Here is a 25,016-nt window from a genome sequence, read left to right on the forward strand (position 1 = left end):
GCTCACAGAGGCGGCCTCGCTCACAGTCGCTGCCTGGAGCCCGCCCGCCCGCCGGGAGCAGGCGGCTCGCCTCGCGTCTCGCGGTCTCCGGCAAGCAGGGCCGTCGACCGGGGTCCCGGCGGCTGCGCGCGCGCGCGCGCCCAGCCCAGGGCGAGCCTGCCAGCACCTCGGAGAGCCCCGCCCCCCTCCGCACGCCGCGGGAGCCCGAAGCCCCGCGCCCTCCCCGCACGCCCAGCGCGCCGAGGGGAGCGCGCGCGCTGCCGGCTTAACGGTTCTGGCCCCGCGCGGCCGAGCGCCAGACCCGGCACCTGAGGCCCCGCCCCGCTCTCCTCCCGCGTCCGCCTCGCGCCCCTCGGAGCCGCCGTCGGCCCCGCCTCCGCTGCCGCCGCCCCCGGCCTCGAGCGGACGCGCGGCGGGAGCCGTTCCCCGACGGGCAGCGGGGCGCTGGGCCGCCGCGTTTGGGTTGAGCGCGGCGACGCTGCTGCCCCGAAATCCTCCCCGATCTTGAGGCGGTAGGTGGCTGGAGAGGATGAGCCGAACTAGGGGGCAGAAGTCGGGCCCGGGGTGTGAGGAGACGGTGGGCGCCCTCTCCGAGCTCGGCCGCCGGGAAAGTTGTGAGGGAGGAGGTCCCGGGGGTCGGGCTGGACAAATCAGGCAAGGCCCCCACAGGGTCCCCTGGGTGGGTCGTAGAGTGCTAAGGGGGCGAGCCCGTCGCGAGGACAGGGTGGCGACTGGTGTGGGAACACCTGGCGGGGGGCGAGGGAGCGTTAACCCCTGAGGGCAAAATTAAAACGAGAAACAAAAACGCCAGGAGAAAGTTAAGTACGGAGCGCCCTCTGTCCCAGGCCCCGGTCCTTGGTGGCGGGATGGTCTGAAGACTCCTCGTCCCCCATACCCTGGCACCATCACTACTAATTTGAGGCAGAGGTCTTTTTGAAAATTATTATAGTTGTTTTTTTTATTAATAACGTAAACAGTAAGTTAACAATTAATTAGATTAAACTGTAGTCCATAAAAAAGAAAACCCAGTAGGAAAAACAGAGCCAAGAAACATACATACGGTTAATTCGCAGAATCAAATGGTGCGTGAAAGTATATGAAGGTAGTTCACATAAGTTGTATGTAAAGATACGCCATTAAAAAAACCTGAGGTATGATTGACATCTAACAGTTTCAGGTTTACGACGTAATGATTCAGTGTTATCAAGAGGTTTTAATTACTGCTATTTTAAGCGAAGTTAAAGAAAAGGACAATTACATCAGTTATGATAACCGCAAGCACATACTATCTGGACAGTTTTATCCTAAGTGTTAAATTTTGTTTGTATTGAAAGATACTTCAACGCAAAAAAAGTCTATAGTTGTAAAGAGAAGGAATGAAATGGAAAATATTATGGAATGCACTCTCCTCTTAAAACTTTTTGATAGTTTAAATTTTTCTGGCATGTGGCAGCCTGATTTGTGGAATATAAAATATTTTTTATCACCTAAATCATAATTGATTTATCTCTTAATTTCCATTTCCTTTATATTATTTTCAGCTATCAGTTAATCAGTATGTGCTGTTTACTTGCAGAGAGCATTTGGTTTCAAGGAATCCTAACTTTGCATAAATAATATTTTGAAGTTGAAGATTGAGATTAAATCCTGTCATATGGGAAATATACATGAGGTAGATGAAAACGTGGTCTTCACACTTCTCAGATTATTTATTTAATTTTATATGATTGTATTTCTTTTTATTTTAATTCCAGTGTGGTTAACATACAGTGTTATATTAGGTTCAGGTGTATAACAGTGATTTAGCAATTGCATATATTACTCAGTGCTCATCAAGATAAGTGTACTCAAGTGTACTCTTAATCCCCTTCACCTATTTCCCTCATGCCCCACCTTCACCTCCCCTCTGGGAACCATTTGTTTGTTCTCTGTAGTTAAGGGTCGAGCTTTTTTCTTTCTTTCTTTTTTTTTTTATGTGTGTATCTCTTTTTTTCTTTTTCTTCATTTATTTTGTTTCTTAAATTCCACAAGAGTGAAATCATTTGGTATTTGTGTTGTTCTGACTGGCATATTTTGCTTAACATTATACTCTAGATCCATCCATGTTGTTGCAAGTTGGGGGGAGTTCATTCTTTTTTATGGCTGAATAATATTCCATTGTGTGTATATGTGTATATACAAGTGTTTGTATATATATTGTGTATATATATATATATATATATATATATGTAATCACATATTCTTTACCTGGCATCTCTTTGATCTTATTAATTGCAGCAGAACCATTAGCACTTTCTAAAGAGATCTAGAATTTAAGTTGGATATTATTACCACACAGTACATAGTGTGTTTCTTCTGTTGTGACCCATGATAAGCATGGCACTGTTCCATGTCTACAGAATGAGGAAAGCATAGTAATCCTATAATTTATTTAGTGTTCTAAGAAAAATTATAAATTGAGGAAATGGAAATTATTCATATATGCCAATTTATTCAGCAAGTCTTTATATATAAATGTCGCTTGTCATAATTCATTTAAAAAATCCATATAAGCAGTGTCCATATGGAATACTAGAGAGTCATACGTGTCTTTCTTTTACTCACCAAACATGCATGGGCATGAACTTTATAGTTAAATCCTCATTTTTGCCAAATATATACTAGGTGTTCTTGAGAATCTTATTTTTCTGAGCATCAAGGTTTTACATCTGTAAGGTGACTAATAGTGATTTTCTACAGCAGTTAATGATTGGCTCATAATGAAATGAAATAATATATGTAAAGCGTTTAGCATGTAATAGGACCTCAAAAATGGGAGTTTTAATAAAATAAAGAATAGCATACATTGCATAGTAAGATTATGTCCCACTTGGTCTGCTGGTCTGCTGTTAACTCACTATATTGTATTTTTAGATTAATTTATAATTTCAGAATTGGTGAGTCCTTAGGATTTATATTTAGTTTGATTTTTTTTTTTTTTTTTTTTTGATCAGGAAAGGAACCTAAGATATAGTGTAGTATTGCTAGATGTAGAATAGCAGCTAAAGCTTCCTGACATGCAGGCCAGTATTCATAGCAGTTGGCTCTTTGAGATAATTTAACTATGTGTAAGCTTGAAAAAACAAAACAAAACCAAACCTATTCAGTAGCTAGTTCTCAGCATGTATTAATAGAATGAAAATTTTGAGACATTGGATCAAAATGTTTTTTAAAAAATATATCACAAAGCTGTATATTATTCATAGTTTTAGAAGACAACTCCATGATTGACCCACTTCTTGTTATCTAGTGTTTTCAGTAGGATTTTTTTTTTTCTTTTGCAAGTGTCCTTTGTAATAGTCGATACTGTAAATGCCTCCCCTACGTAATATTTATTAGTAGCTTGAAAGGAAACTTTTGGAGCTCTATACTGTTTGAGTGAAGCAGGCATTAGAGTTTAAGACTGAAGTTATTTTATATAATGATTTTATAGTTAAATCTTTATTATTTTTAATCTAAACTGAGAGTTAGGCTTTGGTTTGTGGAGTCCTGTCCTTCATGGATTACAATCCTGTGATTCAGTTTTACAATAATAACTACCTACTGTAAATACTTGTCTTTTCCATTAATAACACTGTGTAATACATGGTGCTCTTGTATACTGTGCATTCCAGATTTACTCCCTATAATGTCAGTGTCTCTATGCAGACATAGCGTACTTAAAAAATTAAAGAGAGTACTGTATGGCATCATCATTTCTCACTTCCTTAACTCATGTGAATTTATGTGTCTGGAACCTTTGCTGTATTTTTCCTACCATAAATTGGAAGGGTGGACGATACTAAAAGATCTTTTATTTTTTGTTTATGTACTTGTGTTGCAAAATCATATAATAGTTCTGTAACTCTCCAACTCTTGAAAATCCCTAGTTTGAATACTGTGGATTTTCATTGCTCAGCAACTAGAAAAGACTTTACAACCTATCAACTCAGTTTCAGCTGAGCAATGAAAAACAAGAACGTGTGTGCCAAAGTACTCTATTGTATTCTGATTCATTAGTTTCATAGGGGGAAACAGGATGGAAAGTTACTAGTATTAGGGTCCTAATTAAAATGTCTAGGATAAACGTCAAATAACACAGCATTAGATTGCTTTTTGACCCTTATTTAAAATTTTCCTTCCATATAGAAAATGTTCAATAAATACTTATTTGTCTGAAATAGTTTTTTGCTACATATGCTTATAAATTTTGTTTCTTCTTATATCAAAATTATATTGCCAGGAAAGTAAGGACAGCATTAGTTTTGTTTAGAAGACTGATAAAAGCCATGTTGAAATACCAGTTAAGAGATACACAGCAAAAGCTCTTTAGGTATTAGTTTGGAATACTAGCTGGCTTATCTACAAACTTAAGGAAAAACTATTTTTGCACTTATTTATAAATTTATGATATTAACATTTGAGTTATGTCTAGAGGCATTTTTCTAACTTATTTGTTTAATTGAAATCCAACTTAGCTAACATACAGTGTAAATCATTTCAGGAACAGAATTTAATGATTCATCACTTACATATAATACCCAGTGCTCATCCCAGCAAATGCCCTCCTTAATGCCCATCACCCTGTTAGCCCATTTCCCTACCCAGCACGTCTCCAGCAGCCCTCAGTTTGTTCTCTGTATTTAAGAGTCTCTTATAGTTGGTCTCCCTCTCTGTTTTTTGCTTCCCTTACCCTTTGTTCATCAGTTTTGTTTCTAAAATTCCACATATGAGTGAAATCATATATTTGTCTTTCTTTGACTGACTTATTTTGCTTAGCATAAAATGTCCAGAGGCATTTTTAAATAGGTAAAAGTAGGTCCCTGGAGCTAACAGGGAGTTATTAACCCTCTTACATATTTAGGGAAACAGTCATTTAGGGTAACAATCTGCTTAAAATCATATGGTTACTTTGTCTCTGGATAAGCAGATGTAAAGTCAGGTGGAATTTTCCTTTTGGTTTTGTCTTAATAGACATCATGATTTGGAAAGCTATATCCAATTCAGGTATCAGAAGGTTTTAGTTATATTTAGGAGGTATTTACATTTATAGATTTATTTAGTAGGTAAAACCAATTGTGTTGCAAGCACTAGGATACAAAGATAAATAAGATCTGGTTTTTTTAGTGTCTGATAACTCAGTCTACTCAAACAGGCATGAAATAGATTTACTGTGGTGCATTTTATAATAATAAATGTAAGGGTCAGTGGAAGAAGAAAAATAAATTATTTTTGTTATTTATTATTTTATAGCCAACTATTAGGAACTGGAAAGCCTCATGTGAATTATTTTATTTAGCATTACTGTTGAGGCACGAAGATATTTTCCAAGCAAGTAAGAACTTGACCTTGGTCTTGAAAAATGAATAGCACTTTGGGAGAATAGCAGCAGGGAGAGTGAAGGAACTCCAGAATGTATAAGTATATGGTAAAACGAAATACCATTTATGAATTCAACAATCTTTTAAACATTCACAGTGTTCTAGACACTGTACTAGACACTGGAGATAGACCTGCGTGGTAGAACTGTAATTTAATGGTCAGGTAAAAGGTAATTGTGACTAGTGCAGTAAGTACCACATGGGAAGAGGGTAGATCCAGGGGTGTCTTGTGAGCACGCAGGGACACGTACCCAGAACCTGTTCATTTGTGCCTAGGTATGGGGTGGAGAAAGGCTGGGCCTCTTCATTCTTGTTGGCTGAAGCATGAGCAGGGCACACCATCACTTCTTAGACTCGGACCTTGGCAAGATACCTAATTTCTCTAAGCCTTATCTGTAAAATTAACATTATCAAAAAATAGTAAAGCTAACATTTATTGAGCTCTTACTGTGTGCCACAGTTTGTGCTAATACTTTTTACATGTATCTTACTTAGTCTTCACATCAAACCTAGGAGGTAGTGACTAGTGTTTTCCATGTTTATATAACTAGGTGCTGGAGCCATAATACAACAGGTAGGCTGACCTGAGATCTGGACTTTAACTTGTAATTGTGCCTAATTGATAGAGTTGTTCTGATTCTTAAATGATATAACTTAGGTAAATGGTTTATTCTACACGACACATGGATGTTGGCCTCTTTCTATTATGAATAATCCAGGAGGTGATGAGGAACTGAAGTTTCCTAAACAGGTGGGTATATGTAAAGGGATCATAGTTTGGAGACAAAGAGGTTATATTCATCCATTTGTTTAGCACCTACTTTGCATCCAGTCCAGGTACTGTGTTAGCTGCTAGAGAAAGAGGGTGAATGAAAATATTATTCCTCACTTCTAGAATCTGCTCCTCAGTTTTGCTCAAGTATAGAAGATAACTCAGTCTATTATAGTAGAGTACAATGTTGTTCTCTAATGCCATGATGTGGGCATATTCATTGTGTCCCAGGAACATAGGGAGACAAGGGAGTGTTTAAATCAGACTGAGTGATCAGGGAGATGAATTCAGAGTTATTGTGGCACTAAAAGAGGAGTTGTGAGAATGAAGAAAATTGATTTGAGAATTGTTTTGGAAGTAAAATGGACAGGAATTAGAGACTAATGGTATGGAGGCTCTTATTTAGATCTTATTTGACCAAAGTTGGTCTGAGGGAGTTGGTGATGGACTACAGCAGGAGAAACATCTTTGGAGTTGAAGTATTGAATTTGATTTTGGATATGTTGAATTTGAGGTGTCAGTGATAAGATATAAATGTTTAGAAATGTTATAGATATTTAGAAAAATAGAACTGGAATTTAAAAGAGAGTTAGATGCTAGATGTATAAATTAGGGCATATTTATCATGTAGATAGGTAGTTGAAATCATGAGCGTAGATTAGGTCAGTGAAGAGGATCAAAGCCAAATTTGGAAGAATTCCTAAATTACATTGGAGAGAGGAAGAGGAATAAGCTAATGAAGTTAGAAGAGGGTAGTCAGAGAAATAGAAAACAAGCCAAAAGAAAAGTCAAAAGTTAAAGGAGTAAAATGTTTTAAAAGAGGGACTGTTCCATTGTGACAGATGCTATAAAGATTGTCACATACTATTTTAAAGGCTTGTGATATTGTTTTCCACGTTAACTCTTTAACTTATAAAGTAGGTATCTTCAAATGAATGTTGTGGTTATTTATATGTATATGGTAAGGCATTTTCATTATCTTGTTGAAAAGATAAGATGTATTTTTCCCTCTTCAAGTATGGAACCTCAAGGTCTTTGTGATAATGGAAACCAAAAAATTGATTGGTAAACCGCTTCAACCAGCAAGACCTGTTCGTCATCTGACTTCTTCCCCTGGTAAGTAAGCTCGGGTATACATCTTTAAATATAATTTGGATAATGGCTAGATAGTATTTGAAAGGCTTACTGATATATAAGGTAATTGTTTATGGTGGATAAAGAAGAATGAAAACTAATGATCTCCTTTGTTTGAAGGGTTTAAAAGTATTAGCAAAGAAAAAGACTCTTGCATAGCCTACCAGACCAACAAAGGTGGGAAGAATGAGTCTTGCCTGAGAAAACCTTTATGGATTTTTTTTTCATTTCTCATTTTCATGGTTAACTGGCTTCTGCTTAGAATGATATTCTCAATACAAATTGAGCCCTCTGATTATAGTCACTGTAGAACAGCATGAGGGAGAGAGAATTAGCCTTAAAAAAAAAATTCCTAACTGCATATAAATGAATGAATGGATGAATTAATTCATTAATACAAGCAGAAGAACAGTTATAGGTTACGGCTATACTTGAGCTGGAACATTTAGTCTTATTTTCAGAAAAGCTAAACAAAAATTTCTAAAATTAAAAATTTCCCTTTTGCTCATATAACTGGTATTTTGGAAAAATTCTTGAAATACATTTTGCTAAATTGGAATATTAACCTTTTAGTTTTTCATTGTTACCTCAATGGCTTCTGAATTCTAACTTAGGAATGTGTATATGTGTGTGTAAATAATATATGCATTTTAATCAATTATTAAATTAAATACTAATAAATACATAAATATATATAGATTATCTCACCATCCTATTAAAATACTCTTTAGTCCATGTGTTCAACTGAGTTACTGGATATTTAGAAAAAGGAAAAAAATAGCCCTTTTATTGGGTGCAAAGATAAAGCAGAAAAGATAGAAATGGCACCAGTTCCTCAGTCTTCTATTTATTCTCTCATCCTTGATTCTTACAAGGAAAATTGTTCTACTTTGGTCATGTTTCTTCTGAAGATAGCTGTGTGACTTAAGACAGACAAATGAAATTAATGAATCTTCTGGACCATAGCTTTAGCAGTATTTATGCCATCTCCTCTCTCTTTTCTTTTTAATATTTATTTATTTTTGAAAGAGAGCATGAGCACGGGAGGGGCAGAGAGAGGGGGAGACAGAATCCCAAGCAGTCTCCACGCTGTCAGCACAGAGCCTGGCATGGGGCTTAATCTCATGGACCATGAGATCGTGACCTCATGAGATCATGACCTGAGCCAAAATCAAAAATTGGACCCACCTACCTACCTAGGTGCCCCAGTGCATCTCCTTCTTTCTGATGTGCTGAAGAAGCTATTGTTCAGGATCAAGTCTCAGATTTTCTCATAGAGGGAAGGGTAGAAAGCCATTGGTAGCAGCTCCTTCTGTGACTAGCCTTTTTACAGCACCTCTTACTCTCCCTCATTTGTACAGATTTAGTTTTTTGTTGATCTTTTCCCTCCAGGGCTGTTGTAGGGTAAAAGGTAGTGGGCTCATCTCTCATTTAATTATATTCTTTTCCAGAAAGGAGTAGGCTTATTGCGTAGAAAAGTTTAATAAATCAGAAATTAATTTTGGTCTTTTTCAATATACTTCTGTACTCCCTAACTAGCTCACATCCCCCCAGAATTCTTTAAGACCCACATAGAATTACTTCCTTTTGCAGAGCTTTCTTCTGTATCACAAAGCCCTTGTATCTTCTCTGTACCTCTCAGATAATATTTTTTTAATCGTAGTAATTGTTTACGAGCTTGTTTTTTAAAATAGTCCATGAACTCTTTTATCTCTGAACTCTTTTCACACTTACTTACCCATCCCCTAACATAGTGGGTGACATTTCACAGTGTTTCGTAGTGTTGAATGAATTTATGTTGAGTAGATGAACCATCAGAAAATATTTCAAAACAATGATTAGAATATGTTAGATACTTAAGGTTTTTAGGTTGTGGTAATGGGTATTTAATGTAGTTTTTTTTTCTCTTCTAACAGGAGTAGTATTCCCTTTCAACTTTCAGAACGAATATCCGTGCAACACTCAGTGCTTACAAAGTGGAGTTAGCAGAGTAAGTTCTAGAAGTTATAATAAAATGAAGCACTGCAGACTGGAAAGTAATATTTGTTAGATGGGTATTCTGTGCCAGGTACTGTGTTAGGGGCTTTATATACTTTTTTTTTTTTGGAATTCCTTTTGAAAAATTTTTTTAAGTTTATATATTTATTTTGAGAGAGAGAGAGAGAGAGAGGTGGGGCGGGGCAGAGAGAGATGGGTAAAAGCCCCAAGCAGGCTCTGCACTGCCAATGTGGAGCCTGATGCAGGGGTTGAACTCACAAATTGTGAGAGCATACCTGAGCCAGAATCAAGTGTTGGATGCTTAACCAACTGAGCCACACAGGTGCCCCATGCTTTATATACTTTTTGAAATTATATTAAAGAAAATTATACCTGTTGCCCAGCATCAAATCTAAGCATTTTGCTATATTTGTTTTTAGAAAAATGCTAAAGAAAACACCTAAATAAAATAATGTTCAAACCCTATATATCCCATTTTCTTTCTTTCTTTATTAAAAAAATTATTTTTAAGTTTATTTTTGAGAGAGTGAGACAGAGCATGAGTGGGGGAGGGGCAGAGAGAAGGAGACACAGAATGCGAAGGAGGCTCTAGGCTCTGAACAGGCATTCAGCACAGAACCTGATGCAGGACTCGAACCCACTAACTGTGAGATCATGACTTGAGCTGAAGTCGGACATTTAACCAACTGAACCACCCAGGCGCCCCTCTTTTTTTAATTTTTAAATTAAAAAAATTTTAATTTTAATTTATTCTCAAATTAGTTAACATAGAGTGTAGTCTTGGCTTCAGGAGTAGAATCCCACTATTTTATTTTCTTCACAACCCTCTTCTTACTCCATGTGTGGGTATATGAGAATAGTTATTGTGCAATGGAATCCTATTTCCTGCCTTCCCCAAGCATTGCAGTAAGTGTGTGCATTAGGTCTTGTTCTGAAGATGGGCCCAGAGAGGGGGTGCCTGGCCAGAGGGACACAACAGCCACATGTGAGGGTTCCATTAGAAAGATGAGCTTGAGCCCCAGCCCTGTCACTTCTTGATGACCTTGCATGAATGATTTCTTTCACTTCTCAGAGCCTCAGTTTCCTCACCTAAAAATGGGGCTAATAGGTGGGTGTAAGGAGGAGGCAGCAGTGAGCTAATGCTCCCAAAGGTCTGAGCACTGTGTCTGGCATGCAGTGATCGCTCGCTCCGTATGTGCATCAGTTCTCCCGGCTGTGTCTGCCGACCGCGCCCCCTTCCACCATCCCATTGTCTTCTCCTCCTCCTCACCTTCTTCCAGGTTATTCTCAATTTGTTCTTATTTCCATGAATGTGTTCATACTTTTGTTACAACAAATAGAATTGTTTTAACTCTTTTGTAATTTTATGTAAATAGTGCCGTACCCACATGTGTTTTTGCCATTCTTTTTTAGGCTTATGTTTTAAAATATCTAACTTTTCAACTAAGTAAAATAATCAAAATTGAAAACATACAAAATGGCATTTAATGGAGAATTTTCCTGCAATCTCTGTCCCCTACTCACTGATTTCCTCTGATCAAAAGTAACCATTCTATTAGTTTCTTACCTAGACACTTCTAGAAATAAGTAATGCATGCATAAGTATAATCATAATAAATAGAATATTAGGCAACTTTTAAAATGAAGCACTTCTATATGTGCTGACATAAAAATCTATATATATGAATACTGCATTTTTTGTTCCATTTTCTCTTGGAAGGCTTGGCAGTTGTTTCTCTTTTATAATACTACAGTGAACATCCATCCATATATTTTATACATGTTTGAGAGGTTCTCTGCATTGTAAAACTGATGTAGAAGCAGTATGGTAGCAGCTAATCCTATGGTTAGCGTTTTTATTTACTGCTAAATTACTCTACAAAGTGATTTGTATGAGGAGTGCATGAGGAGTATGATTTTTCTACATCCTTACCTTGTTACCTTTAGACTTCAACATTTTGTCTTGCTTAATGGATGAGAAATCATTTCTTTTTGTTGGTTTTCATTTTTAATTTCCTATTACTTGTAAAGTGGTGGAGCATCTTTTAATATGTTTACTTTGCCCATTAGGATTTTCTCTTTTCTGAATTGCCAGTTCATATGATTTGCTCATTTTTATTGGTCTTTTTCTTTTTGGATTATATTTCTTTAAAATATGTTTTGGATTTTAATTATTGTTTTTCTTCTATGCAGAGCAAATATTTTCTTTCCCGGGCATATGGTCTAGAAGAGAATTGTTTCTTTTTTGTGGTGTTTTTGTTCAGAAGTTTTAAATCTTAATGTAGTCATATTATTAGTATTTTCTTCATGATTTCACTTTTTGTGTCATCGTGAAGTCTTCCCAACTCGAACATCAAAAGATATTTCCTACATATTCTTCCATAACTTAAAATTTTTGTTTTCGTATTTTAGGTATAGTCTACCTGAAATTGATTTTTTTGTATTAGATAGAAATCAAAATTTTTTCATGTAGATAACCAATTGTGAAGTATAATTCATTGAATATTTATTATTTCCATATAGACTTATAAAATCTTTATTGTACAGAGTTTTCATATACATTGGATCTTTTTCTGGGCTCTTTATTCTGTTCCATTGATCTATTTGCATGTCTTTGTATCAGTACTATGATATCTTACTCTTGCTTTATATTTTTTTAAGTTATTGTAATATTTTATTCTAGCAGCTGGCATGTCCTTAATACAATAATAAGGTTTATAACTCTTTTCAGAACTATTGGCCTTCTTCCAGGAACTTTTATGTGCGGGGCACCTAGATGGCTCAGTTGGTTAAGTGTCTGACTTCGGCTCAGGTCATGATCTCATGGTTGGTGAGTTTGAGCCCCACATCGGACTCGCTGCTGTCAGCGCAGAACCCACTTTGCATCTTCTGTCCCTCTGTCTCTCTGCCCACCCCTGACTCTCATGTGCTTTCTCTCTCTCTCAAAAACAAATATTTAAGAAAACTTCATGTGTAAAAAGGAATATATTATTGCAAATTTTATAGAGCAAAATCAAATTATGTAATTAAATTTACTCCTAAACTTTGTCTGCTGCTTCAGTTATCATGCAAAAGCCATTGTAACCAATGTAAGAGATGCCACATATATGATGGACACTTTTTACTGTGTATTTTTAAAAAAAATTATTTTGAGAGAGAGAAAGTGCAAGCTGGGTAGGGGCAGAGAGAGAAGAAGAATCTCAAGCAGGCTCTGCACTGTCAGCACAGAGCCTGTTGTGGTGTTCAAACTCACAAACTGAGATGATGACCTGAGCCGAATTCAAGAGTCAGACCCTTAACCAACTGAGCCACTCACACACTCTTGTGTATTTTTTAAACCAACTTTATTAAGGTTTAATTTCCCGTGAAGCAAACTCATTGAACCAGTGGGTTGACAGATATATAGCCTGTGTGATCAACCTCACAGTGAAGATCTAGGACATTTTTATCTTCCCCCACAAAGTGCCCTTATGTCCTTTTGCAGTTGTTTACCATCCCTGGTTCCCCTAACCCCTAGCACTCCCTCCTCCTCCAGGCATCCACTGACCTGGCTTCTTTCAACTGCAAATTAGTTTTGACTATTCTAGAATGTCATGTAAATGGAATCATAAGTATATATCCTTTGGTGCTTGAATTTTTTTTGCTCAGCATAATAGTGTTGAGATTCTTTCATGTTGTTGATATATCAATAGTTGGCTTTTCTTTTCCCTTTTTTTTTCTTTTCTGAGAGAAAGAGCAGATGAAGGGCATAGAAAGAGGGAGAGAGAGAATCCCAAGCAGGCTCCACATTGACAGCGTGCAGCCAGATGCAGGGCTCAAACCCATGGACTGTGAGACCATAACCTCAGCTGAAACCAAGAGTCAGATGCTTAACTGACTGATCTATAGTTGATTTCTTTTTAATGTTGAATAGTATTCTGCTCTATGAATATTAGACGATTTGTTTATTCATCAGTTGGTGGACATCGAATTATATCAACTTTTAGATAATGTGAATAAAGGTGCTATGGATGATTGTGTTCAAGTCTGTGTATGGACATACATACAATACACAAGGGTAGAGTTGATGAGTTGTATGACAAGTTTGTTTAGCTTTCTAAGAAACTGGCAGTATGTTTTCTGAAGTGGTTGTATTATCTTACATTCCCACCAGTAGCATGTGCCAGCTCCAGTTGCTTCAGAACCCATCACTTTTTAGCCATTTTAGTATGTGAGCGTTAGTGTCTAATTATGTTTCATTTATTTATTTATTTTTAATTTACATGCAAGTTAGTTAGCATATAATGCAATAATGATTTCAGGAGTAGATTCCAGTGATTCATCCGCTATGTATGACACCCAGTGCTCATCCCAAGTGTCTTCCCTTAATGCCCCACCTATTTAGGCCATCTCCCCACCCATAGCTTCTCCAGCAACCCTCAGTTTATTCTCTGTATTTAAGAGATTCTTAGGTTTTGTCCCCTTCCTGTTTTTATATTATTTTTGCTTCCCTTTTCTTATGTTCACCTGTTTTGTATCTTAATTCCACATATGAATGAAGTCTTAAGATATTTTTCTCTGACTTATTTCACTTAGCACAATACCCTCTAGTTCCGTCCACATTGTTGCAAATGGCAAGATTTCATTCTTTTGATTGCCGAGTAATACTCCATTGTGTATATATGTACACATCTTCTTTATCCATTCATATGTCTATAGACATTTGGTCCCTTTCCATACTTTGGCTATTGTCAGTAGTGCTGCTATAAACATTGGGGTGCTTGTGCCCCTTCAAAACAGCACACCTGTATCCCTTGAATATATACCTAGTAGTGCAATTGCTGGGCTGTAGGGTATTTTTAACTTTTTTGAGGAACCTCCATACTGTTTTCCAGAGTGGCTGCACCAGTTTCCTTCCCACCAGCCGTGCAAAAGAGACCCTCTTTCTCCACATCCTCGCCAACACTGGTGTGAGGTGGTGTCTCATTGTCATTTTAATTCGTATTTCTCTGATGATGAGTGATGTTGAGCATCTTTTCCTGTGTCTGTTAGACTTCTGGATGTCTTCTTTGGAAAAGTGTCGATTCATGTCTTTTACCCATTTCTTCACTGGATTATTTGTTTTCTGGGTGTTGAGTTTCATAAGGTCTTCATTGATTTTGGATACTAACCCTTTACCTGATATGTCATTTGCAAATATCTTTTCCTGTTTCATTGGTTGCCTTTTAGTTTTGCTGATTGTTTCCTTTGCTGTGCAGAAGCTTTTTATCTTGATGAGGTCCCAATAGTGAGGTCCCAATAGTTCATTTTTTTGCTTTTGTTTCCCTTGCCTCCGGAGACATGTTAAGTAAAAAGTTGGTGTGACTGAGGTCAAAGAGGTTTTTGCCTGATTTCTCCTCTAAGATTTTGATGGCTTCCTGTTTAGGTCTTTCATTTTGAATTTATTTTTGTGTATGGTATAAGAAAGTGGTACAGGTTCCTTTTTTTCCCTGCATGTTGCTGTCCAGTTTTCCCAGCACCACTTGCTGAAGAGACTATCTTTATTCCATTGGATATTCTTTCCTGCTTTGTCAAAGATTAGTTGGTCACATGTTTGTGGGTCCATTTCTGGGTTCTCTCTTTTGTTCTGTTGATCTAATAAGGGTCTATTTTTGTGCCAATATCATACTGTCTTGATGATTACAGCTTTATAATACATCTTAAAGTCCAGGATTGTTATGCCTTCAGCTTTGGTTTTCTTTTTCAAGACTGCTTTAGCTCTTTGGGATTTTTTCTGGTTCCATACAAATTCTGGGATTGTTTATTTTAGCTCTGTGAAGGATACTAGTGTCATTTTGATAGGGATTGCATCAAATATATAGATTTCTTTGGGTAGTATCGACATTTTAAAAATATTTGTTCTTCCAATCCAGGAACATGGAATAGTTTTCCATTTTTTGTGTCTTTGTCAATTTCTTTCGTAAGTTTTCTATAGTTTTCAGTGTATAGATTTTTCATCTCTTTGGCTAGATTTATTCCTAGGCATTTTACGGTTTTTGGTTCAATTGTAAATGGGATTGATTCCTTGATTTCTCTTTCTGTTGCTTCATTGTTGGTGTATAGAAATGCAGCCGATTTCTGTGCATTGATTTTATATCCTGCCACTTTGTTGAATTCCTGGATCAGTTCTAGCAGTTTTTTGGTGGAATATTTTGGGTTTTCTATAGAGTATCATGTCATCTGTGAAGAGTGAAAGTTTGACTTCCTCCTTCCAATTTGGATGCCTTTTATTCCTTTGCATTGTCTAAATACTGAGGCTAGGACTTCCAATACTGTGTTGAATAACAGTGGCGAGAGTGGACTCCCTGACCTTAGGGGGAAAGCTCTCAGTTTTTTCCCCATTGAGGATAATATTAGCAGTGGGTATTTCATATATGGCTTTTATGATCTTGAGGTATGATCCTTTTATCCCTACTTTCTTGAGGGTTTTTATCGACAAAAGATGTTGTATTTTGTTAAATGCTTTCTCTGCATCTATTGAGAGGATCATGTGGTTCTTGTCCTTTATTGATGTGATGTGTCATATTGATTGTTTTGCAGATATTGAATCAGCCCTGCATCCCAGATATAAATCCTTCTTGGTCATGGTGAATAATTCTTTTAATGTAATGTTGGATCCAGTGGGCTAGTATCTTGTTAAGGATTTTTGCATCCTCTAATTATATTTTAAATTTGCATTTTCTGAATAATTAATGAGATTGAGCATCTTATCATGAGCTTATTTGCCATTTGTATTTTTCTTTTTTTCCTTTTGGTAAAGTATCTGTTCAAATACTTTCCATATTTTTAACATTTGGGTTGTCTTTATCATTGAATTTTAAAAGTGTTGAAAATTAGTATATCGTACATGTGTATTTATTTCTAAACTCTTATTATTTACTGATTTAAAAAAATACATATTTTTTAATGTTTTATTCATTTCTGAGACACACAGAGAGAGACAGCATGAGCAGGGGAGGGTCAGAGAGAGAGGGAGACACAGAATCTGAAACAGGCTCCAGGCTCTGAGCTGGCTGTCAGCACAGAGCCCGATGTGGGGCTTGAACCCACTATTCATGAGATCATGACCTGAGTCGAAGTCAGATGCTTAACTGACTGAGCCACCCAGGCGCCCCTATTATTTATTGATTTATATGTCTTTTTCCCCCAACTTTATTGAGGTATAATTGACATATAACATTGTATAAGTTTAAGGTGTACAGTGTGATGATCATTTGACACATGTATTGTGTTATAGAATGTTTACCAAAATGAATTTAGTTAATACAGCCTTCATTTCACATAATTATCATTTTGTGCTGTTATGGTGAGAACATTTAAGATTTCTTTTAGCAGCTTTCAGTTATACAATACAGTATTGTTAACTATAGTTACACACTGTACATGGGTCTCCTATATGTTCATCTTTTTGTCAACATCACACTTTACAGACTGCTGTAACTTTATGATAAGCCTGCATTTCAGATAGTGAAAATTCACTAACTTTATTCTTTCTGCATTTGTCTCAGCTGTCTGGGTCTTTTGCATTTTCATATAAGTTTTAAGTGAGCTTGCCAATTTCTACAGAAAGTCTATTGGAATTTGATTGAGTCTAAAGATTAACTTGGGAAGAATTAACAACTTACCAATGTTGGAATATCTTTCCACTCTTTGTATTTTCTAGCATATGGGTCTTTTCTTCCATAAACATTCACTTTTCACTATCAAGCCAGCCTAATCCTCCAAGTGTTGTTTGAGCATCACCCCCTATGTAAAACCTTTGCTGACATTTTTAAGAAAAGGTTTTTCTCCTACTCATTCCTTCCATCAAACTTTCTGCATATCTTCATTATAGAATTCTCAAATCTTATTTGGTTATGTAAGATTATAAAATTTGTAAGATGTATACCTTATTGTAATATGATAATTGAGATAAGCTAACAAAATTTTAGTAGATCTACATTCTTACATGCAATGAAAGATTTGAAATAATCACTATTTTTAGTTGTTAATATATGCATAAACGATAAAGTACATCTTTTTCCAGATTTTTTTGATGTATGATTGACAAAAATTGAATATATTTAGGTTATACAACATGATTTTTTATAAAGGTGTACATGATTTAATGAATGTATACATCTTGGTATGATTATAACAAGTTAATTAATACATTCATCACCTCACATAGTTACCAATTTTTTGTGTGGTCGGAACACTTAGCAAGTTTTAAATATATAAAACAATATTAATCATGATAATCACCATGCTGTATATTAGATCTCTAGAACTGATTTATCTTACAATTGAAAATGTGTATTCTTTGACCAGCAACTCCATTTCCCCTGTCCTCCACTTCTGGCAACTACCATTCTATTCTCTAATACTATGAGTTTTACTTTTTAAAATTTCACATATAAGTGAGATCATACGGTATTTGTCTTTCAGTGTCTGGCTTATTTCACTTAGTATAATGTCCTCCAGCTTCATCCATGTTGTCACATATGGCAGGATTTTCTTCTCTTTTTATGGCTGAATAGTATCCTACTTATGTATTTTTCATATCTCTCTCTCACATTTTCCTTACCTATTCATCTGTTGATGGACTTGTGAATAATGGTGCAGTGAATGAACATGGGAATGTGTGGTCTTCAAGACAGTGATTTTTATTTCCTTCGGATGTATACCCAGAAATGGGGTTGCTGGTTCATATGGCAGTTTTACATTTAATTTTTTGAGGAACTTCCTCAAAATGTTTTCCAAGAAATCTGAACCAACTTACGTTTCCATCAACATTGTACAAGGATTCCTTTTTCCCCTCTTTCTTGCCAGCACTTTTTTCTTGTCTTCTTGATAAGAGCTTTCCTATCAGGTGTGAGGTGGTATCTCAGTCTAGTTTTGATTTGCATTACACTGACGATTTAGCAGTGTTGAGCATCTCTTCATGTGCTTCGTGGTCATTTGTGTTTTCTCTTTGGAAAAATGTTTACTCAGGTCTTTGGCATATTTTTAAATCAGATCATTATTATTATTATTTTGCTACTGTGTTGTGTGAGATCTTTATATATTTTGGATATTAATCCCTTATCGCTAATATGGTTGGCAGATATTTTCTCCCATTCTGTTGGTTGCTGTTTCATTTCGTTGATTGCTCCTTTTGTTGTACAGAAGCTTTTTAGTTTGATGTAGTCCCACTTACTTAATTTTGCTTTTGTTGCTTGTGCTTTTGATGTCAGACCCAAAAAATGATTGCCAAGCCCAGTGTCAAGGAGCTTTTTTGATGTTTTCTTCTATGAGTTTTATGGTTTCAGGTCTTTTATTTGTTTCTGATCCATTTTGAGTTCCTTTTTGTGTGTAGTGTAAGGGTCCAATTTCATTTTTTGCACATTCCTAGCTCCCTGTCAAAGATTAGTTGAATATTTGCATGAATTTATTTGAGTTGTCTATTCTCTTCCACAGATTTATGTATCTATTTTTTAAGATTTTTAATCTCTACATCAAGGGACTCATAACCCCAAGATCAAGAGTTGCATGTTCTACTGACTGAGCTACCCAGGCACCCCATTATGTGTCTTTTTATGTCACTATTGTAATGTTTTGATTATTATAGCTTTGTAATATAGTATGGAGGTGTGATGCCTTCAGCTTTGTTCTTTTTACTCAAGATTACTTTGGTGGCACCTGGGTGGATCAGTCGGTTAAGCGTCTGACTTCAGTTCAGGTCATAATCTCATGGTTCGTGGGTTCGAGCCCCGTGTCAGGCTCTGTGCTGACAGCCAGCTCAGAGCCTGGAGCCTGTTTCAGATTCTGTATCTCCCTCTGTCTCTGACCCTCCCCTGTTCATGCTGTCTCTCTCTCTCTCAGAAATTTAAAAAAAAAAAAAAACACACATACAAAACATGAAAAAAGATTACTTTGGCTACTCAGGGTCTTTTGTGGTTCCATATGAATTTTAAGACTGTTTCCTACTTCTGTAAAGAGTGTTACTAGAATTTTGAAAGGGATTTTACTGAATCTGTAGATCACTTTAGGTAGAAAGGACTTTTTAACAGTATTCTTTCAATCCATGAACACAGGATATCTTTCCATTTATTTGTGTCATCTTTAATTTCTTTAATGCCTTATAGTTTTCCACATACAAATATTTTACCACCTTGGCTAAATTTATTTCTAAATATTTTATTCTTTTAGATAGTATTTATAAAATTTTTTTTAATGTTTTTTTTTTTTTTTCTTATTTCTAGCAGAGAGAGAGACAGCGTGAGCAGGGGAGGGTCAGAGAGAGAGGGAGTCACAGACTCTGAAACAGGCTCCAGGCTCTGAGCTGGCAGTCAGCACAGAGCCCGACGCGGGGCTCGAACCCACGAACAGCGAGATCATGACCTAAGTGAAAGTCGGACGCTCAACTGACTAAGCCACCCAGGCGCCCCACTTTATGAACCTTCTTAAGCAAACCCTTTCTAACTTCCCAAAGCATTTACTGATGTGAATTACCTGTCTGCCTCCACAGTAGATTAGAGTAGAGGGGAGAGTCTTGGTCAAAATTTGGGCAGGTCCTCCATATTTGTCCCACTAACTATGCTTTCTCAGTTGTCCAATTTAACTGGACAGGGAAATGCTAGCANCTCTGAGCTGGCAGTCAGCACAGAGCCCGACGCGGGGCTCGAACCCACGAACCGCGAGATCATGACCTAAGTGAAAGTCGGACGCTTAACCGACTAAGCCACCCAGGCGCCCCTATTTATAAAATGTTTTTAAAATTTTTTTTCAGATTAAAATTTACTTTTCAGTTTGATTTTAGGCTTGCATTTTAGTGTCAGTGAAGTGTCCCTCTGCTGAAATTTTGAAACTTAAAAAACTAATTTTTAGAAAGGACCATAAAATTCATATGATAGTTTATTAAGTCTAACAGGAAGAAAAACTTTGGAGAATGAAAGCCTTTGGCATTTTTATATGTTTTCTACCTCTACTTAAAAATAAAAATTTTGCTAAAATTTGATTTTTTTTCTGAAAACTTATTTTGGCGACTCAGTACCATAGAATTATCTCATTACTTTTCATTGTGTCATAGTGTTAGATAACTTTCTTACTTCATTGAGTTACTTTGGTAGAATTTGCAAATATTTAAGGAATGGGCTACAACTTGCTACTACAGGGATTGGTAGAGCAGAGAAGTTCATTTTTCAGGATAGATGTCTTCAGAGAGACCTACTTTAATGAATTATCATGGTTCAGAGTATCGCCTCCTGTTTGCAAACTGATTTTTGTCAGCATAAGGGATGATTTTTTTAATGTTCATTTTTGAGAGAGAGAGAGAGAGAGAGAGAGAGAATGAGCTGGGAAGGGGCAGAGACAGAGGATCCAAAGCAGGCTCTGTCCTGAGAGCATTGAGCCTGATGTAGGGCTTAGACTCATGAACTGTGAGATTATAACCTGAGCCAAAGTCGGATGCTCAGCTGACTGAGCCACCCAGGTGCCCCAAGAGATGATCTATCTTAAGGATAGATTATATTGACCCAAGTTTGTGAAACTGATTTATAAAATCCTAAAACCCATTATTTTATCATGAGAAATCTTACTGTCTTGTGCTCTGACATTCTTATTGTTTCCACTGGTGTATTATATGCACTAGGGAGATTTATGGGAAGCTACATTATAATCGGGGTACTGCTTGGTGAGCATGGAATCAGAAGAGGAGTTAGTTAAAAATCATGACAAATAAAGAGATATGTGAATATATTTTGAAAGATTTTTTTTTTTTTTGCTTTTTTAACAAGGTTGCTTATTCTTTAAGGCCAGAAACATATCTTGACTAACAATTTGGTTGTTTAGGAAAATCATTTTGGATGTTAAAAAAAAAAGGTTATATTAAATTTTTAGGCTGTAGTTAAAAGGTATATTTTCTTTTCTTTCAATAGTGTAAGACGAATGGAATGCAAGCCTTTTCTCAAGGTCATAATGAACAACAGCAACATCAGTCTCCAGTTAAAAAAGGTAAATTTTTACCGTAATTCCTAAATTTCATAAGGGAGTCTTAGTGATCATGGTAAGTTAATATTTGCCTAGCTGCAAACCTTATGTGCACAGGAAGTTTTTATATTTTTTTGGTTGATTTCTGTCTATATTAACCATGCTATAGGTGTGACTGCTTTAGAGGAGAGACCATAATAACAAGGCTTAACCAAGATAGAAGTTTACTTCTGTATCTTCTTTTTTTAAAGTATTTTTGTTATTTAAATTTTTTAAAAATGTTTGTTTATATTTGAGAGAGAGAGAGTGTGTGTGTGTGTGAACAGGGGAGGGGCAGAGAGAGAGAGAGACAGAATCTGAAGCAGGCTTCAGGCTCTGAGCTGTCAGCACAGAGCCCATTGTGGGGCTAGAACTCAAGAGCCATGAGATTTGGCTTGAGCTAAAGTCCGACCCTTAACTGACTGAGTCACCCAGGTGCCCCTATTTCTGTATCTTCTGTATCAGCTCATAATTGAGCTGGTGTATTCATTCAGCTCTGGTAAAGTATTTCTTGACTCAGTCTCCTTGCTTTGCCATCATTAATGTGTGGCTTCTGTCTCATTGCCCAAGAGGAGTGTCTTTGCTCCAGCCATCATGTTCCCTATCTAACCATCAGGAAGGAAGGGGAGATGTAGTTCTTAAAAGTATGACCCATAAAGTAGCATATATCGCTTTCACTTAGTGTATCATTGACCAGTACTGAGTCATGCTGTACAAAGCAGACTGGAAAATGTAATCTTTAGCTGTGTAGCCTGCTAATTCTGTTACTAAAGAAAGCAGAAGGAAAGAACTGTTCTTGGGGATAACCAATAATCTCCCCCACCAGCTACTTTTTAATGAAATAAAAATTATTAATTTAGTTTCCAAATTTTTGTAAATCTTTTGTTTAATTTAAAAGTTATGAAAATAGGGGTGCCTGGGTGGCTTAGTTGGTTTAAACGTCCGACTTTCGCTTAGGTCATGATCTCGCGGTTCGTGGGTTCGAGCCACGCTTCGGGCTCTGTGCTGACTGCCACCTCAGAGCCTGGAGCCTATTTCAGTCTGTGACTCCCTCTCTCTCTGACCCTCCCCTGCTCATGCTGTCTCTCTCTCTCTCTCTCTCCCCCTTGGAAATAAATAAAAATATTAAAAAAAAAGTTATGAAAATAGTCTATTACCTTTTTTCTCTGGTATTTAACTCCATTATTTCTAAATAAAAATGCTAAGTTGTTTCCAACTTTTAAATTTTTTGATAGTCTGTATTGGCAGCCTGTTTTGGAAAATAAGAACTTACGTCTTCCATGAAACTTCCCTCACTTCTTCATCCTTCTTTCTCCCCTTCCCACCATATAATTATTTCACAAGTTTTAGTGAAAGCGCTATCACTCTTTAGATTAAATACAGTTGCTTAGCCAGTTAGCATACAATCCATTGTTTTTTCTTGGAGCTAATGTTTGCATTGTTTTTCTGTGTGACTCTTGTTAACTTTTCCCCTTAAGTGCTCCAACAATGTTGTTACACTTACCTGTAATATTTTTCTGATACACAAATGTATCAGTTGGTATTTTCCTCCTGGGAAACTTTTTTCAGAATCCTAAACTATCTTGTTCCAGTATGGACTATTTACTCTTCAGTACTATTGTCCTGGAATGTACTTTTACTAATATTTTGGAATACCCCTTTGCAATTCTTTGGTTTCTTTCTTTTTTTTTAATTGAAGTATAGTTCACAGTTTAAACCATTTTAAAATGTATAATTTGGTAGTTTTAGTACAACATTGTACAATCATTACCACTGTCTATTTCCAGAACGTGTTTATCATCCCAGAAGGAACCTCAAATCCCTTAAGTAGTCATTTTCCATTCTCCCCTCTGCCCAGACATTCATAAACCCTAATCTACTTTTGGTCTTAATGTATATACTTATTCTGGGTGTCTCATTTAATGGAATTATCTTATACGTGACTTTTAGTGTCTGGTTTCTTTCACTTACTGTAAGGTTTTCAAGGGTCATCCATATGTAGCATGTATCAGTACTTCATTCTTCCTGTTTATGGCTGAATGACATTCTCTTGTATGGATATACCACATTTTATTTATCTCTTAGTTGATGGGCATTTGGATTGTAAACTTTTTGGCTATGATGGATATCTATTAATATTTTTGTACAAGTATTTGAACACCTGTTTTCATTTCTCTTGGATATATACATGGGAGTGGACTTGCCAGGTCATATGGTAATTCTATGTCTAACTTCTCTGAGGAACTCTCAAAATATTCTCCACAGTGGCTACACCATTTTATTTTCCCCCTAACAATGTGTGAGGGTTTTAGTTTCCTGACTTCCTTGTTAGGATCTTTTTTTTTTTTTTAATTATTATTACTGTAATCATTGCAGTGGGTGTGAAGTTATCTCATTGTAATTTGATTTGCTTTTTTCTAATGACTAATGGTATTGAGTGTCTTTGTTCATTTTCCAGTTTTACTTGTTACTGATTTCTAATTTCATTGCATTATGGTCAGAGAGAGGATATTTTTATGATACCATTTTTTAAATTTATTAAGACTTATTCTGTAGCCTAATGTGGTTCATCCTGGAGAAAGTTTCATGTGGTACTTCAGAAGAATGTACATTCTGTGTTTTTGAGTGAAGTATTCTGTATATGCTTGTTAGGTTTAGTTGGCTTACAGTGTTGTTCATATCCTCCATTTATTTCCTTGTTGATCTTTTGTCTAGTTTTCTGTTCATTTTTGAAAGTGGGGTTTTGGAGTGTCCAGTTATTATTAAACTCTCTGTGCTCCTCCAGCTTGGTCAGTTTTTCTCTTCTGTTGTTAGGTACTATATATTTATAATTATCACTGTAATGAATTGACTATTTTAACATGATATATATATGATATTATCTGTTTATGTATTATAACAATTTTTATCTGTTTTCATTTGTTATTAATATACCAACTCCAGCTCTCTTGGTTATTGTCTGCATCAGATATCTTTTTCATTCATTCATTTTCAGCTTATTTTTGTGATTGCATCTAAAGTGAGTATCTTTATGGGGCACCTGGGTGGCTCAGTTGGTTAAGCGTCTGACTTCACCTTAGGTCACCATCTCCCAGTTTGTGGGTTTGAGCCTCACATCAGGCTCTGTGCTGACAGCTAGCTCAGCCTGGAGCCTGTCTTCAGATTCTGTGTCTCCTTCTCTCTCTATCCCTCCCCTGCTCATGCGGTCTTTTTCTCTCTTTCTTAAAAACAAAAATTAAAAAAAATCTTTAGATAGCATATGATTTGATCATATTTTTAATCCATTTTGCCAATTCATGCCTTTTTTTTTACAGCTTGTTGCATATATATATATATATATATATATTTTTTTTTTTACAAATAGTTTATTGTCAACTTGGTTTCCATATAGCACCCAGTGCTCATCCCCACAAGTGCCCTCCTCCATGCCCATCTCTCCCCTCCCTCCCCCCCCACACCCATCAGTCCTCAGTTTGTTCTCATCATTCAAGAGTCTCTCATGGTTTGCCTCTCTCCCTCTCCCCCACCATTTCCCCCCTTCTTCTCCACCATGGTCCTCCGTTAAGTTCCTCCTAATCCTCCTATATGTGCAAACATATGGTATTTGTCCTTCTCTGCCTGACTTATTTCGCTCAGCATAACACCCTCAGGGTCCATCCATTTTGCTACACATGGCCAGATTTCATTCTTTCTCATTGCCATGTAGT

The 25,016-nt window shown here is 36.6% G+C and overlaps 1 protein-coding gene across 2 annotated transcripts in view; it reads left to right on the forward strand.

Moving 5' to 3' along the window:
• The first annotated feature begins 406 nt into the window (after positions 1-406).
• Positions 407-25,016, forward strand: part of CUNH8orf88 (chromosome unknown C8orf88 homolog) — a 36,229-nt gene continuing 11,619 nt past the window's right edge. The window contains exons 1-5 of one of the 2 annotated variants that reach the window (XM_039240562.1): positions 407-512; positions 6,058-6,150; positions 7,189-7,287; positions 9,222-9,295; positions 21,219-21,294. In XM_039240562.1, coding sequence (XP_039096493.1) covers positions 7,215-7,287; positions 9,222-9,295; positions 21,219-21,294 — 223 coding nt within the window. In that variant the 5' untranslated portion in view covers positions 407-512; positions 6,058-6,150; positions 7,189-7,214. The remainder of the gene's footprint in view (positions 513-6,057; positions 6,151-7,188; positions 7,288-9,221; positions 9,296-21,218; positions 21,295-25,016) is intronic. The other variant, XM_039240561.1, reaches the window with a different exon arrangement.

This window comes from Hyaena hyaena, unplaced genomic scaffold (assembly GCF_003009895.1).
Source record: "Hyaena hyaena isolate Hyena2069 unplaced genomic scaffold, ASM300989v1 scaffold_177, whole genome shotgun sequence".
Lineage (NCBI taxonomy): Eukaryota > Metazoa > Chordata > Mammalia > Carnivora > Hyaenidae > Hyaena > Hyaena hyaena.